The following is a 17,732-nucleotide window of genomic DNA, read 5'->3' as shown; positions in this document are numbered from 1 at the left end:
TGTTTAGAAAATCTGCGTGGTGGATGAGATTGATATCATTGGAGAGATCAGTTTTTGAATTGCCCCTTTAGGTTTTATCTAAATCCTCAGAAATAGCAAGCTTTCTGTGCATTTATCATCATCTATTTTCCCCTCCTGACCCCACATGTTTTTCCTATCTCTTTTTCTCCATATTTTCAAGTAGGAATGGACACCAGTCTGGTTATGAGACATTTTCTGGAGTAGGCTCTTCTTGGAAAGAGGCTTACAGCCTTTTCAGATTCCACTTTTCACTGATTTCATGCTCATTCTGTGCCCATTCAGTGCTCTACAGCCATGAAGATGTTTATTCGTCTTCTTTGTCATCTCTGATTTTATGTTGTCTTTTTGAGCTCTTCTGTAGATTGAACATACTTTTCTTGCTCGATATAACTTCCAGCCTGGCATTATCACATATAGTATTTAGTAATTTTTAATAGTAGTACTGAAGTGAACAACTCAAAAGGAAGAATGCCTTTCAAATTATAGGGTAATGGCACCCAGAACTAGTAATAAATGGTAATTAGATACTTTTATCCTCACTTGGTGAGTAGTGTGTGAGCAGTTAAAACTCAGCAAGGTTAGGGAAGATCATTTTAGCCTGCCATTGATGGCTGTGGTTATGAATTTTTTATTTTTTCAATAGTGAATTAAGTCTAGAATTTATTTAGACAATTGACACAGAGACTTTGGGTCAACTCTGCCCTTTGTAATGATGAATTGTGATGATTTTTGTTCCTGGTTTTGTAAATTTACAAAGTCCTAAACGAGGTGAGGACTGTGAGCAATAGGATCTAATTTAAGAAAGCAGTGAAGTTATAAATTCTGTTAATAACCCAGAGGTGGCCCTTAATATTCCCTGCACTTTGAAGAGAACAGCACATTAGCAGAGTGTATGAAGGTTTAAATCACTTTTTTCTTAATATCATAAATAGGTGTCTGCTGGTATGAAAATATTTGACCAACTCATGGGTATCAGCATAGATCTTTGTACCATCAGGTCAAAAGTGAATCACTCAAACCATAAGTCTGAAAAAATTTTAAATTTCTCTTCCTTTTACTTTTTATTAAGAGAGAACTACATTTCTACCAATTTGGTTATGGTATAGAGTTTGAGGATTTGTGCATTATGCATTATGTGTGTCTCTTATACATATGTTCTTTTGGCTCAGGAGTGGCTAATGTCATCACCTCAGGGGAAGAGCCAGCATTTACTAGTATGCTGGACAAAAGACAAATATAAGTGTTATTCTCCTTGCTTTGAAAATGTTTTCCAGTTGCTGATGATTTGATTGTATATGTCATTTTTGTTTTAAGGAACAAAATAAAAAAAAAAAGGAACAAAATACTGTTTTCTCCGTATATCAGTTCAGTTTTACATTGTATGCTGTTTGTGCTGTTATTTGAATGTTTTCTCTCTCTGCCAAGGTCTCCGATGAGGCAGATATGGCCTCAAATTTTGGTTCTCTTTTTGGATCTGGGGCAATGGCAGGAGGTAGGAATGGTTTTTATTCCCTGGTACTCACCAGTGTGGTCAATGGAGACGAATTCTGTTTACTGCTCTTCAGTTTTGCAACTCCACATTTTGTTTCTGAGACTAGGTGTCATGTACAAATCAGAATTGACTTGTGGTCCCCAGGAAGGGGGCTCATGGTGGGACCTGGAGGAGGCCATGAAATGAGCACGAGGGTACTGGAACGGAATAAAGAGCGATCTCCTTACTGTTTTTGTGGAACTTTAGTTCAGATTGGAAGACTTGTTTCCCATTATCTTGTTGCTTTTGCATAAATATCCACTCTGAAAGAAACATGGAAGGCACAGGAACTTGGGTCAATAACAAATTGCTTTTCCTGGAGAACATATTTAAGGTAGGAAACTCCCTCAAATAAATCATATATTTTGAAGAAGGCTTTTATTCTGTGTTTTACACAGTATAGTACATTTGGAATCACGGCTAATTTTACTTGAAATGTATTTAAAAGCCCTCCTCAATGAATAGTTGGTAATTAGGTGATTGACATATTCTCCCACTTGACAATCACACACACCAGGAAATTGCCCTCTCTTTTCCAGGAGTATTTCCAATAAATGTTTGAAACTCCCTCGCATATGTTGTTGAGCAAAATTGTAAGGGACTGAAGGATACTTTATTTCCACAAATTGAGTGAATACTCATGCTGGAATGCCCTGTTGTCCTCCATAAGTGAAATACTTTGTGATGGCAAGTGTAGATCAACGTGAATAGTAAGAGAGGAATATTTAAAGTATTTTAATCCTTGGGTGGTGAGGGAGTTTTAAAGGTTTGTTTGTTTAATATGTGGGTAATTCTATGGCAAATCTCAAAGATCAAAGCAGTTATTCTACTTGACTGGTAAACACCGAGAGATACTTTTTGGTTGATTTTGTTTTGTTTTCTCTATTATTAGGAAAATACTAAGTTTATTTTCATAATTTATGTAAAAATCATCTTGAAAACTAGCTTTAATTTTTGGTGCAACAAAGGGATAGTTGACTGGTCACAAAATACTATCAGATAATTTTGTACACAATTTTATGAATAAAATCAAAGTTTATGTCTGTATTGCCAATAATCTCTTCTTCATGGGGCCACAAGGAAGCTACTCCATGAGCTATACTTCTGTCTTTTCCCTCCAATCCCATTTTTATTTGAATTGCAATTTACAATCAACTATATATATTTAGATAGAATTTGATAACATATAAATATTTTTTTAATTTTTTAAAAAGATTTTTTTTATTCATGAGAGACACAGAGAGGCAGAGGGAGAAGCAGGCTCCCTGCAGAGAGCCCAATGTGGGACTCAACCCCAGGATTCAAGGATCACGACCTGAGCCATAGGTAGAGAGGCTCAACCACTGAGCTACCCAGGTGCCCCTGATGACATTTGAATACTGATAGATATTCATGTAACCCCCATTCCCATCAGTCCATAAAATAATTCCATGAACTTAGAAAGGATTATAATACTTTAATTTATAATATTACGGAGTATTCCTTATTCCTTATTTTCAGAGCAGCAGAGAAGCACAGCTTAGTGATCAAAGAAAACCTCGTTTCGCTTTATTAGGTGCTTACCAGATGCAAGTATGATGGAGAAAGACAGATGTTTTATAATGAACAACTTAATAATTGCTGAGACTCCATTCTGTGCCAGGTGCTCCTTTAGCTCCTAGAATAGATGCCTGTCAAGTGTAAGGTGTTCATAAGTGACAACACTCCCTCCACCCAAAAACTAAAGTGTGATTAAAGTAAAATGATAGGCAAAGGCAAATCAAGCAAATTAAAACTAAAAGAGGGGCTCCTGGATGCTCAGTTGGTTAATCATCTGACTTCAGCTCAGGTCAGGGAAAACACAAAGATTTACAGACTGTAAACAATACAGGGGATCCCTGGGTAGCTCAGCAGTTTAGTGCCTGCCTTCAGCCTAGGGGGTGATCCAGGAGTCCTGGGATCTAGTCCCGTACAGGGCTCCCTGCATGGAGCCTGCTTCTCTCTCTCTCTCTCTCTCTCTCTCTCTCTCTCTCTCTCTCTCTTTCTCTGTGTCTCTCATGAATAAATAAATAAAATATTTAAAAACAAAACAAAATACAGATTAATTACAGAGGCGAACTGTGCTCACAGATGATAGAACTAAGCATTATAAAGATGATGGGCTTTCCAGACTAAATGGTTTTAAGGCATTGTCCCAGATATTTAGTGATTATTTGGAAGAATGAATAGACAAGATAGTATACTATACAATACGCACAGAATCCACAAAAAAGTACAGTTTTCCTATAAACTTATGGGAAAAAATTAACATTACTAATAGTCAAAGAAAGGCAAATAATGAGGTGCCATTTGACAGAAAGTAACAAGAATTGTTAATGTTCAAATGTTAGTAAGAATTTAGTAAGGCAGGTACTCCCATATTACTACTATTGTGTAAATTGATTTATTTTTTGGGACAAAGCAAACAGAAGTGTTTAAAAGAGTCTAAAATTGTTCATAATGCTCTTTGTCTGGTGAAAGTAGTAATTGCACTATTTTTTCCCTTTAGTAGCAAAGAGAAAAATTCAGCAAGGTGGAAGTGGATAAGTACATTTTATGTAAAACTGCAGAGAAGTTACTTGCAGCCATGAAGCATTTTTAATAATATAGGAAAATAACCATAGTGTGTTACTAGTTGAATGATATCTGTAACATCATTGTGTTATTTTTAGTAGGGAAGATACCACAGTGTGTTAACTTCTTAGTTTTAAAATAATACAAAATATAGAAATATTGCCTTTGATAGGAAATATAACAAACATACTCCTTTTCTCAAGAGTCATAGTATATCATATTCCCTTTTTTCCTCTTGTTTTATTCTATGATTTCTATATTTTCTGTAATGGCCAGAGAACAAAATACAATATAGTTCTCAGAATCAAACTACCTCAAACATTTAGTTGTCACTACAGTTGGAAATCGTAATCTATGAAAAATGAGCTTATAGGCACATTTTAGATGTGAAGTTTCTTGCCAAGTCTTCAGATCTGGAACTCAAACTGGGATTCGCAGTGCTGTGCATTATAGAATTCTGCCTCTTAAACATCCTTCTTTAACTGTGATCTGGAACAAGAAAGAACATTTTGATGACTAATCCAGAACTTATTTCTATGTATTTCTTTTTCCAGGAACATGATTTTTTTTTAAGAGTAAATTCACTTAAGCTTCCCCATTTCATATATCACATTATTAGAGGTCTTTCAAAGAAAGTAAGTTTCGTTGTTTGTTTGTTTGCTGTGTAACACTTTCACTGATTTCCCGTGACTCTACTTGGTAAATTAACTTTGGCATTTTTCCTTTCAATTCACTTATTTCTGATCACTTCGTCTGTTCATTTTGTCCATTTGTTCCACTATTGAGAATAAACATGAACTTGCCCATGACTCCAGTTCCATGGCATCAATCCTTTGCAGAAGATGCATGGATTGCTATCCAAGTTAATTAGTATGTCAAGGTTTAAATTTGCTGGATGGAGGAGATTGGGGAGCGAAACCTAAGCTTTTAGGAAACCGAAGCTACCTAAAGAATTCAAGAGAAGAAAGGATTTCATTCCTTATTAAATTAATGCAAAATGACAGGAAACATTATGAGTATGAAATTGTGTATTATAACTTGGAAATTTAATTGAGCCTGAGTCCATTTTAGGTGATATTGAATCCCTAATTTGGAAGAGCCTTTATCTTTCAAGTATAGGATAGAATTGGAGAAGAGGCAGTGGATTGCTGTCATATGTTATCCTGAACCTCCTTTCCAAAGACTGTATGGAGGGAGCATAATGGCAGCAGCATAGACTGGGCTGAATGATAACTATGACTTTTGGGCCTGAGCAGGTGAATCGCCTGACATGATTGTTCTGCGTACAATTGGATTTTTTTCCGTATACAGAAAAAAATGGAGAGGGTCTTGATACTTTTCAACCATATACTATGATTTATTATCCTCACTCACAGTGACAGATGGGCATTTCAAAGAAATCACAATTATAAAATACAGCAGCCTGTAAACTTTCTTCATCTTTTTTCATTTCATGGAATGTATGATGGGGCAAAAGATTTGGTCCCGTGTAGTATATGTATTACCAAAATTTTTTCACAGATGTCAGTTCTGCCTTCTTGCCATAGTATAAGAATGCTTCCCCTGTGTTGTTGAAAAGCTACAAGGGACAATGTGTTATGTAGTGCTCTTCAGTATTTTGGGATCATTGTAGACTTAACATGGAGGCAAAATACTGTGACTTGCTCCCTGCAGTTCCTTTTCCTCCTGTGTGGCTGGGTCTGGCAGAAAGGTTCATCCACATCTCCCATTTCTATGGGAATACATATGTAATTTCATGGAGGTGCTTTCTCTGTAAACGTTATTGATTTTTTTAAAAAAATTGTGTTTATTTGGCAGAGAGAGAGAGCATGTGCATGTATGCATAAGCAATGGGAGCAGGAAAGGAAGAAGCAGGCTCCCTGTGGAGCAGGGTGGGGCTTGATTCCAGGACTCTGAGATCATGACCTGAGCTGAAGGCAGACACTTAACCAGCTGAACCATCCGGGCGCCCCTAAACTTTATTGATTTTTGAAACATTTTATAGCTTTTAACTTTTTGTCAGATTCTACTATAAGCCTATTATATTGATTAAATTATTTGATGTACCACACATCCATGAAGTTTACTCTTAATACCTTCCTTTTTACAGATGAAGAGCTTGTGGCTCAGGGAGGTAACTTTGCCAAGCAACTGTGTTGTGGAGTGAACCCACCTGGCCTGGTTTCAGAGTACAACCTCTCAACTACTACATTGTTAACATCTTGCTTTGCATCTTGTCTCCTGAAGCAGGCTGTTCTGAGAGGAGTATCAGAGTGCCTTGCTTAAAAATAACTGAAACACAAACAACCCAACTAAAATATGGGTAAGGGGCTTAAATAGACATTTCTCTGGCATAGAGACATTCTCTGGCCAAGGAACACATGAAAAGGTACTCAACATCATTAATCATCAGGAAAATTCATGTCAAAACCACAGTGAGGTATCATTCAACATTCACTAGGATGGCTATACTAAAAAAAGAAGGAAAAAGAATGTGTTGGCAAGGATGTGAGAAATTAGAATTCTTGAACATTGCTGGTGGGGATGTACAGCCACTGTGGACAACAGTTCCTCAAAAAATTAAGCAGAGAATTACCATATGACTAAGTCGTTCTACTCCTATATATACAGTTGACCATTGAATAACAAGGATTTGAACTACCCAAGTCCACTTATATGTGTTTTTTTTTTTTCAAAAAGTACAGTATGGTAGATGTATTTTTCTCTCAAGAATTTAGCATTTTCTTTTCTCTAGCTTGCTTTTTTGTAAGAGTACAATATATAATACATGTAACATACAAAATGTGTTAATTGACTGTTCGCAGTAAGACTTCTGGTCAGTAGTAGGCTAGTAATAATTCAGTTTCTGGGGAGTCAAAAGTTATACACAGATTTTCAGTTGCACCTGGTTGTGAGGGGTGTTGGGTCTCCTACCACCCATGTTATTCAACAGTCAACTGTATATCCAAAGAATTGAAAGCCAATACTTAACAAATACATATATATATATATATATATATATATATATATATATATATACACATTCATAGCAGTACTGTTCACAATAGTCCAAATATAGAAACAGCCCTAGAGTTCATTAACAGTTGAATGGATAAGCCAATTGTGTTGTATTCCTGAAATGGAATATTATTCAGCCATAAAAAAGAATGAAGTACCGATACATGCCACAACATGGAAGAATCTTGAGAATATAAGAAGCCAAACACAGAAGGCCATACTTCATGTTCCATTTATATGTAATATTCAAACAGACCATTCCATGCAGACAGAATTTAAATTAGTGGTTGCCAGTCTGAGGTTGAAGGAAGGGGAAGGGGGAGCTACTGCTTGATGGTTATAGGGTTTCCTTCTGAGGTGATAAAAATGTTTTAGAACTATGTAGAGGTGGTGATTATGCACCACCTCATTCACAACACTATGAATGTACTACATGCTACTGAATTGTTTTATGTATATATTTAATTTTAGCGGGAGAGAGAGAGCGAGCGAGAATGGGGATGGGGGAGGGAAGTCTTAAACAGGCTCCACATCCAGCGTGGAGCTCAGTGTGAGACTTGAACTCACAGCCCTGGGGTCATGACCTGTGTTAAAATCAAAAGTTGGCCACTTAACCAATAGAGCCATCCCGGTGCCCCTGAATTGTTCATTTAAAAATGGTTCATTTTTACGTGGGTTTTACCTCAATACAAAAATTTTAAAAATATATAAAATGGCTAAGCTATCCCTCATCCTCTAGCCTACAGTTATTGTCTCTGTCTTGGCTTTCATGGAGCACACATGTGCCACATGGCAGTAGCAGGTTCAGCAAGTGCTAGCATCAGCAAACATTACGCTGAGTACTTATCATGTACCTTGCACAAAGGTTGACGTGGTTCCTAGTCTCTAGGAACCTGCTGGCTCCAAGAATCAACAGAACAGAGGGACAGACAAAATATGAAGGCTCTGTGTTGATTGAGCAGACACTCAGTAAATAAAGGGCTTACATTTGGGTAAGCAGAGGGATAACATGTCTTTTCACATGATGAGTCGGGAGCAGGGAGTTGTCAGACTTGCCCACATGTTCAGACAGCGTTATGTTCTCTGTCTTCTGATTCGGGTTGGTTCTGTCACGCATCCTGGAACAGGTGATTCAGGTGAGGGAAACACTTGTGAAAGAGCCCTATACAAATTGTACCTTTTCTCTCAGTAAGCACGAAGGGGACCTACCAGTGTGGCCCTGTGGCACCCTTGCTCAGAAGATTCTTCCAGTGTGGCACAGGCCTTTGATGTTCTTGGGCTTTAAATAGATACTGGATTCATTTCTACTGTACCCCAGGGGAGCCAAAGGAAAAACAGATAAGTGTTTTCTTTAAAAAAAAAAAAATAAAAGCTTGGGACAAAATGACATGGAGCAGTTGGCCTGAAGTCAAGTGACTGAGGTGTGAGTCCTGGAGGCTGAACCTGGTTGCCCAGAATTCCTCAACTCTTGCATTCAGACAGACATGCGCAGATGCCTTTGCTTTGATACAGTGCTCTGAGGTTACTGACCTGGGTGTTGATTTGGCAAGTCTCCATGTGCAGGTTTTTGCCCAGGCTCGAAGTGATACCCGGAAATATTTACTCAAAAATCTGTGAATCACTGTGCTGCTACCCAGGTGTTTCTTCACTGCCTAGTTGGACAAATTTTATATATTCCTGTGTGAAGCACATTCAATAATCAGACATAACCTACATTCCCCCTCCCAAACCACCCATTTACTTTTACCAGTTGTCAACCAACCTAACCCCAAATACCTGTCAACAGTTTCTGGGGGCCTCTTCCATTTGCACTGAGACTTGCCTGTGAATTTTCCTGGCCTTATGGCCATTTTGTAGGGGATTCTTCCAACTTTTAATGATCCCCTGCTCCCCACCGCAGCCCTGCCCCCACCCCACTCTGTTCCCCACCCCTGCCCCACACCCCATCCTACTCATGTTTCCTATCCCAGCCCTGTTGCCACCCACTCCTGCCCTCAGCAACATCTTTCTTCCTCCTATCTCTCAATACTCAGTGGAAACAGTATCTCTTCCTCCTCTCTAAATTCCATTCTCTTTTAATCTGTTAGGGACTTCACTCCACCAGTTGTCTTTTCTCCATTTTTGTCTCCTTTCAGCCTTTAAATGTGGTTACTTCTATTTTATTTGGGGAAGGAAGGGAAAGAAGAAAAACTCCTCTGCCAGACTTCTTTCTCTGTCTATCTTTGCTTCTTTTCTTGTTTCACAGTCAATATTGGAACAGGTTCACTCTCTCAGTCTTCGCTTCCTTCTTGCTGGCTCATCTGAATATGTGGTCTGGTGTTCAGGTCCATATCTTGATCAGAACCACTCTGGTCTTCATGTTGCTGAATCCTGTGATATTGGCTCCTCTTCGAACTTGAGTTTATGACTGTGCCTATACAATGGGTGACTCCCTTCTCCGAACACACTGCTCCAGTGCTGAACCCTGGCTTGAGTGACACCATACTCTCTGTTAATGACACCACACCTGCCATATTTGTGACTCCCCCCCCCACACACACACACACACTTTGTTCCCTATGTCTTCTCTGGGTGACCTCATTAATTCCTGAAGATTCATTTACCATCTGTGTGTGGCTGAATCCCAGATTTTGCTTATGTTTTAATTACCATTGTACCCTCTGAGCACCTAACACAGAACCTGATGCCCATCATGCATCCGGTTTGTTGTGAGTGAATGAATGGACCAATAGATAGATGTTTCTCTAAAAGCACTGATCATTCTCCTGAGGATGCTGTTGTTATTATTGTTTATCACTTGCGTACAAGAATATAAACTTCCCGTGACCAGAAACATTTGTTAATCTTGTTCCCTGCAAGGACAGTGCAGTTGCCCATGGCGGGTACTTACTTATGATGAGCAGATGAATGAGCAGGTCCCCAAGGAACATTCTTCTCTGGGCCTGGCTTCCTTCCTAAACTTTTCCCCATCCCTGTGCATTCTCTCTGGGCTTCTCTGGGAATTAGGGTTGTGGAACACATTTCCTCCCAGTCCCACCAGTGCTGCTCCTGCATATGCTAAGGAGAAAGTTAGAATCTTTTCTAAGAAATCTCCCTCACCTCCTGCCTTGGATTAAGCATCACAGGTTTGGCTTATGAGCTGGACCTGATAGCACTTGAAAATGTCAGCTCTCCAAAGCATTCCGACTCTTGACAGCAGCCTTCTTTTTATACCTTCCTCCCTCAAGCCCTTTGCAAAGGGACCTGTTGGGAGAGAGCAGCTCCACACTAAGTGCACATTGACCCTGTTATGGGCTGACTGTGCTGGGTGGGGAGGAGGGTAGAGACGCAGCACAGAACTTGGACTGTACTCCCACAGTGCCTTCCCTCCTGAGTGTTACTTTTGTTAGGGGGATTCGGTTCTTTGGACTTCTTCCGGGTTGGTTTTTACCTTGGAGGTTCTGATTTTCCTTGGACCTGTCAGCCTTGCTGTGCCCTGCGGTCCCAAGGTGTGGCTGAACAGGATTTCCCTCGGCCCCATCCCCCGTGCAGGGAGCATGTGCAGTTGTGCACTCTGGGCCCCACAGCATTCAGGTCTCAGAAGTATTTTCTGTCCATCTCACCATTGTTTGTGATTGTGGGATTTTTTTGTTTTTGTTTTTGTTTTTGTTTTTGTTGCACTTGTTCCTTTATTATAAAGTGACAGCAGCTAAATATATTTATCAAGATGCTTGCATGTTCCCCTTTTAAAGAGCATCAAAATTAATAAACATTGAGCAGAGAAAAGCTAATCTGAATTTGTGTTTTTACTAAGAGCACTCTAATTAAACACAGGCTAAAAACAAATCAGCCAGGCTCTTTGCCTCTTGCAATATCTCAATTTTTCCCCATGCTAGTGGGCTGAGACCTGGTTGCCTTTATTTCCAGAGGGATACTGGTAAAGGTTAGAATGGCCTTGTACGGAATATGTGTAAGCCTATAAAATACAAATATAAATTGGTTAAAGAGCAATAAAACTTCTTTCTAGTTCATGAATGCTTAGCAGCATTGTAAAGACATGAACATATTGTCCTATTTCAGTGAACTGCAGCCTTACCGCTTGATATGCTTCATTATTTTCAAGGTCATTTCTTTTTATAAAATCAGGGTGAGCTGGAAAATGTCAAGCAGCCTACAACTATAGAATGAACTCTGTTTTCATTGTCATTTTATAGTCACTTATGGTTTTGGTTTTGAGTTTCCAAGTTACGACTAGTCATTGGGAATAAAAATCACAATAATTTATAATACTAGGAACATGGCATACATTATTTCTCTAACCATGCATGTTCCAAAGATCTTTTCAAATGAAAAAGAATGGCAAAAAATAATTGATGTGTTCTGGGAGTATGAATATTTAAAGGATCAGGTTAACAATACGGATGAAGGTGATTAACTGTGCAATAGGTATCTACAGTAAAATAAGTGTAATTGAGGCATATAGCTGAAGGGATTACATACTTAGCCCCTAAGCCACGTAAGATGTATATTAAGTAAGCTCCTTGCACCCTACCATTTCCACAGAAAATAATTTTTCCTTGCATGAAGCAGATACCTAGGAATATAACATCTTCAATAAAAGTAATTGAAAAAAAGGTTGTAATTGTAACACTCGAGTGGTAAAGGTCCATTGTTCATGACATAGGTATATGGTACAGTTAATGTCTTTTTACAGGAATCCTGATATGGCAGGAATCTCTGCACATCTGGAATAACCCTCATACTTTATTGTGTTTGGGCATTTGAAGTGATTGTTAGCTAGGCATCCTAAGTAAGAAATCTTATCCCAGGATTCAGATTTTTCCTGCCACCAGCTGTTTGCAAATGCTAGTTATTTTTGTCATGATGAATGAAAACAAAGGACTCCTCATGTAAACTCAGATTCAGAGGTAATGCACCCAGAAATTCCAGATCCTCATAAACAGGAAATAAGAACTTGAAATGACTCAAGAGCATTCTTGGTCATTTTGTTAGTTTAAAAAGAATTAACTTGCCTTGAGTGGCAATCGTGTTCAGATCTGTTGGTGACAATATTCGGAAATGCTCATCTGTGGGTCTCCAGCCCAGGCTGTCCCAGAGGCAGTTCCAAGTGTCACCGTGCCAGGCTCTGACAGACTTCCCCAGAGTTGCCCTCGTTCTCGTGATGCTTATTCTTCTCATTCAGTCCAGAGTGTTCTCTTGGAGTAATTGAGGTAAGACTTGACCTTTCATATAGCCAACGTGGCCATGCTTCCTCCTCAGCTGGCAGTGACTTTGCTGTAGCATTGCTTCACTGTCAGGCTGCCTCTGCACTTCAGAAGCATCACTTCTGAATCAGACGTAGCCTGTTCTCTGACAGAGTCACCAAGGAAAAACTAACTTAGCTTCGCCAGCCAGATACATTGCAGCATGATTCCACCTCCTCACTTGTCCTGGGAGCTCCCGCGTCCTCCACACCATCCTTTTCTCTGGCCTCCAGGCTCCTTGAGGCTGCTTGCAGGCTTTTATCTCTGTTTTGTAATACTCATCTTCTCACACTTCACACACACACACACACACACACGCACGCGCGCACCCTCTCTGTTGCTGGCAAGCTGGCAAACTCCTGCTTGTAAAGGGAGCCTCCCTTAATCCACATCCACTTCCACTGGCAAACCTCCCTCCCGATCCTGACGCAGAAGAGATTAGGTCCCCCTATTAAATTGTTACCCACTCCATAATACCCTGCCATTCTTCCTCACAAAACACTTATTGCAACTGTAATGTTTTAGATGTTTATCTGTGGATGGAATTCCACAAGGATAACAGTAATGTGGCTTTCATCCGTTTGTGCATCTCCAGAGTTTAGCGCCGTGCTTCATGGATGAAGTGCATGATGCATATTTGTGGAGTGAAAGAACGTTAGCTTTTCACAAGCAGCGTTCATAGTTTCGATTTGAAGGCTGCTGTTGGCTTAACTAGTGAGGGTAGCATGAGAGTCAGGGTGGAGGCCAGAAGAGTTAGAGCGCTGTGTCGAAGGAAAAAGCAAGATGTGGGAAGATCTGTTCCCATTGAAATATACTCTTGGGCAGATCTGTGTTCAGTTATCTTTTTAGGCTTTGAAATAAAAGCTTTTAGGTCAAGAATTTATGGAATAGTTACTACATTGTAGGCACAGTACTAGGTTCTATGGACATGTGTTGGGGAGACATGTCAATCAGTGAGGATGCTGGAGCACTCTGTGCTGGGATAGAGTATACTTGGCTTGGCAGGGAGCATGGAGGAGGCCATCAGAATGGCATGTGGAAGCAGGAGAGGCTTCTGGAGGCCATGATGCCTGAGGTGCTTTCTGAAGTCCTCATAGTTTGGTGGGCACAGATGTGGCATGGAAAAGAGCACAGCTGTACAAAGGCGAGGAGAGGAACATTGTGGCACATGGAGCCACGCTGGTCTATCTTACTGGTGCTCAGGGCCACAGGGTGAGACTGGGCTGTAGGCAGGGGCCCCTCACCGACACTTAACACATAGAGGAATTTGGAGCTCACAGGGAAAGCCACTGGGCTCCAGAGAAGAGATGTCTTGGGGAACACAGACCCTTTAGCTGCAGTGAACTGTACCAGGTGTGCCCTGGCAGCTGCATTGGCCTTTGCAGGTCACTCTGCTTGGAGGGGTTGGGTGGGGGAAAGGGGCTGTCAAGGAGGGACAGGAGGGAAGTGGTTCCCTAAAACAGTTGCTGGAATGCTGTTCTGGTCTGGTATTTTCTTTGCCTTGCTGTGCAGGGCAGTACCATTGAGGGTGAGTGCAGTAAGCAAATAGCTCCGCCTTAGGTCTGACTCCACCCTGGAGAACACCCGAGGAGCTCTGTAGGCCCTGCTCAGATTCTTCCAGACTCACCATCCCCCTTTAATCTGCCCAGATTTTAAAATCCTGGCTCACTTCTGGGCATGATCTCTGAGCAGGTCTCACTGCCAGCCCATAGGCGTCTGCTGGGGAATGTCATCCATCTGCCCTTAGATGGGAAGCTGGACATGCTGGAGTCATCGGAGATACCATGTGAGGTTAGGCCACAGCTGCCCTCCCAGCCCCCTGCCTCCTCCATTTTCCTTGGCCTCTTTATTCTCTGATTCTTTGGGAAACTCAATTACCTTTACTTCATTATGCAGAGCAATTTAACTCTCAAACGTCCTTAGGCTCTGGGCTCACCTTTGCAAATCCGGAAGCTCATTAATGTTTCCCAGCACTGAAGAACTGGCAGGAGCTTTGAAATTTCTGCCTTCTTTTCTTCCACCCCAGGTATCTCAGAGTGAAAAGCAGCAGTGTAGAGATTTATTTTCCCACTAATATGAGTTTCACACCTCCAAACCTCAATGTCAGAAAGAGATAGTCAGTTCCAATTTTCAGATTTTTTTTCCTTTTTGTGCATATTTAGATAGGTAGAGAATCACACGGAATCCCTCTATCTAGAATTCCAAAATTCCAAATAAATGAAAATATCTAAAAAAATAAAGAAGCCCTTTTCTGAAGTGTTAGTGAAGAGGAGAGCACGTAATGACAGGAATGGATCTGGAAGAATGAATTCTGTTGGTTCACTATTGAGAGGCTCATGGTTGAAGCAGAGCAATGAAGGCAGCGGGGTTAGTAGCTTAAATTTAAGAGTCGAATCCCCCCGTCCCCTCCGCCCAGGTTAGAATTGCGTCTCCTCTCCCTCCTAACTTTGAATTTGGGCTAGTCCCGTAACTGAAGCGCTTGCTTGCTTATTTGTACAATGAAGGTAGTCCCCATCCCGGGGCTGCGCGGGACATTTAAATGAGGTATGAAAAGTGCTCGTGGGTACCGACCAACTGATTGCGCTAGTGGATTCCGGAGCCCTGCTCTCGGTGTTCTTGGCAGTACAGGCTGTTCTTCTGTTTTACCAGCCAGCCCTGTTGTCACGTCATGGACTTCGCACTTGGCCTTTGCCCTGTCTGAGATGCCTCAGCACGCATGCTCTGCACAGACCTATGCCCGTTTAAGCTTTCTTCCTCCTGACTGAATTCCAGGGTTTTGTGTGGAGTGGGCTGCAAAAGGCCCATGCCCGTTCAAAGCACACAGCCTTCCAAGCTGCTTTACAGTAGCTGTGGGACAGTGTTCAGAGCAGACATAGGTGGGGCTTTATGGTCAGGGCTTCTGGAAAAGCTACTATTTTCTGATGTAGAGGGACTGACTAGCCTGGCTGGGGCTTGGGCCCTTCCCATTTCTCCCTTCCTATTCACTAGAATATGGCATAGGACAGCTCTCTGGGTGAGCAGGAGGGAGAAAGCAGTATGCCAGGGAGGCAAAGGAAAGATCCTAAGGACTTTGGGTTCCCCCCATTGGCAGCGCGGAGCCCCTGTGAGAAAAAGAATCACCTCTGAGTAAACAATTTTGTTCAGCGTATATTCTCATGTAAGTGGCTGGATTTCAGTCTGATTGTTATATGTGTTCTTCCCATATCCTTTTTTAAAATTAAATCAGGGATCCCTGGGTGGCGCAGAGGTTTGGCGCCTGCCTTTGGCCCAGGGCGCGGTCCTGGATATCCAGGATTGAATCCCACGTCAGGCTCCTGGTGCATGGAGCCTGCTTCTCCCTCTGCCTGTGTCTCTGCCTCTCTCTCTCTCACTGTGTGCCTATCATAAATAAATAAAAGTTAAAAAAAAAATTAAAAAAAAATTAAATCAAATTTTTATGACTGGCTCCTTCTTATTATTCAGAATTTAATTGAAAATAGTCTCCACCAGGGCACTGGGTGGGTCAGTCTGCTGAGCGTCTGACTCTTGGCCTCAGCTCACGTCTTGATCTCAGGGTTGTTCATGCCCTGCTTTGGGCTCCATGCTGGGCATGGAGGCTGCTTTTAAAAATAAAATAAAATAAAATAAAATAAATATTAAAAAAAAAGAAAGAAAATGGTCCCCACAAAGAAGCCTTCTCAGGTCATCCCATCCAAAAGTAGCTCCTTTCATATGCTTGTGACAGCAGTGTTTCATTGTCATCATAGTGTTAACATGATCTGAAATTATCTTGTCTCTTTACTTCTGGTACTGTACATCTCATGCGCTGCTCTGTTTGCAGTATCTGGTGCAAAGTAGATGCTGAGTAAGTTTTTCTTAGACATAAAATGTATTATCTAGATTAAAGGAGCAACATTTTGGACTTAGTAGTTTATTGGTTAAAGAAAAAACTGAGGTGGAATTAATGGTATTGGACTGATTATATGCATATACTTAATATATTTTGTGCTTGTTTGTATGTTTACATAATTTAGACCAGTAAATTGAACACTTATTACTATGTGCTGAGAGAATTCTAAGCACTACCAGCTTTTCATATTTTTCAGTGGTTTGTATAGAAAAAGGAAATACAGGGGTGCCTGGGTGGCACACTCAGTTGAGCATCCGACTCTTAGTTTCAGCTCAGGTCGTGATCTTCGGGTCCTGGGGTCAAGCCCTGGGCTGGTCTCAGTGCATGACATGGGGTTTGCTTGAGATTCTCTCTCTTTCTCTCTCTCTCTCTCTGCCCCTCCTGCTCATGCTCTCTCTCTCTCTCTAAAATAAATGAATAAATCTTTTTTTAAAAAAGTTTAAGCAAAAGGATATATAACAGTGACACCTTACTCTACCTTTATTGGGTATTTCTGAAAAAAGAAAAACAAAGCTAGTTTCTTCCTTTAGCCACAGTATGTTTGTTTGTTTATCCTAAAGTGTTGTCTCAAAGTGGAATTTGAAATGTTTCAAAGAGAACTGTATTTCTATTATCCCAGTAGAAAAATGCCCTTTCACATGTATCTCAGTGGCTTCATATCAAAACGTGCTATTTTGCATGTCAAGACCATCTTCTTTTCTTACTGTGTGTTTCAAAGGGTGGCAGTGCATGGGATGAAATTTTAGTGTCAGACACATCAGTTACAAAGCAATGGATCTGTTTTCATTTTTCATCGATGATGGGGAAAAAGACTTGGGGGAATAATGAGTCTATTTTTACCTGAAAGTAGCAGCAGTATTCAGGAGAGCATGTCTTCACTCAGAAATCAGTCACTCCCATGACTGTAGACCAGCACGGGTTTTAATAATTCATTCTGCAACCTGCGTTTCCCTGGCTCTTTACTTATTTAGAGGTCTGTTTACCTCTCGGTTTGTACCTACAACTATCCATTCACTCGACTCAGTATAACCAGGGGAGAATAGACCCATTTCCTAGGATAATTTAAGCATTTCAGTTTTTGCCATCTTCAACCTACTGGGATCTCAGTGGCCACATATTTCTTTATAAAGCTCATCTTCCATCTGTGCTGTAGGTCCAGATCCTTCATGCAGTGGTCAGAAACATGAGATTCTGTGGCACTCAGATTTCAGGATCTCCATGATATGTGGCCTGGTTTGCAGATTCTGGAAACACTTTGCCTAGGAATTGGTGTAGTTATGCTCATGGGTTGTGTAGTTAACCGCAATGACAGATTGTAGCTGAGGACAGTAGTAGGAAGCTGGCTCTGGAAAAGCAGACAGAGCTTGTTGTAGCAAGAGGTGACGCCAGTCCTGTAGGATGGGCTACCCACATGAACCTGTGGTGGCCACAGAGAAAT

At 40.8% G+C, this 17,732-nt stretch overlaps 1 protein-coding gene and 1 long non-coding RNA gene across 7 annotated transcripts in view; one reads left to right on the top strand and one right to left on the bottom strand.

Moving 5' to 3' along the window:
• SMYD3 (SET and MYND domain containing 3) overlaps positions 1–17,732 on the top strand; it is a 686,417-nt gene that overhangs the window by 314,712 nt on the left and 353,973 nt on the right. The window contains exon 1 of one of the 5 annotated variants that reach the window (XM_038542774.1): positions 14,074–14,196. The exons of the other annotated variants lie outside the window; for them this stretch is intronic. Coding sequence (XP_038398702.1) covers positions 14,083–14,196 — 114 coding nt within the window. The 5' untranslated portion in view covers positions 14,074–14,082. Of the gene's footprint in view, positions 1–14,073; positions 14,197–17,732 lie in introns of those variants that run through there. 5 annotated transcript variants of the gene reach the window in all.
• Positions 3,548–14,912, bottom strand: LOC119872546. 2 transcript variants are annotated; one of them, XR_005362253.1, is made up of 3 exons: positions 14,342–14,912; positions 8,149–8,280; positions 3,548–4,633 (listed from the first exon to the last, which is right to left on the bottom strand). It is a non-coding gene; the product is annotated as an uncharacterized LOC119872546 (long non-coding RNA). The 2 variants fall into 2 exon arrangements; XR_005362252.1 differs by lacking the exon at positions 14,342–14,912 and adding an exon at positions 8,372–8,997.

The sequence above is a fragment of the Canis lupus genome, chromosome 7, assembly GCF_011100685.1.
Source record: "Canis lupus familiaris isolate Mischka breed German Shepherd chromosome 7, alternate assembly UU_Cfam_GSD_1.0, whole genome shotgun sequence".
NCBI classification, from domain to species: Eukaryota; Metazoa; Chordata; class Mammalia; order Carnivora; family Canidae; genus Canis; species Canis lupus.
Note: the sequence above shows the minus strand (reverse complement) of the source record. Positions and strands in the feature narration are given on the sequence as shown.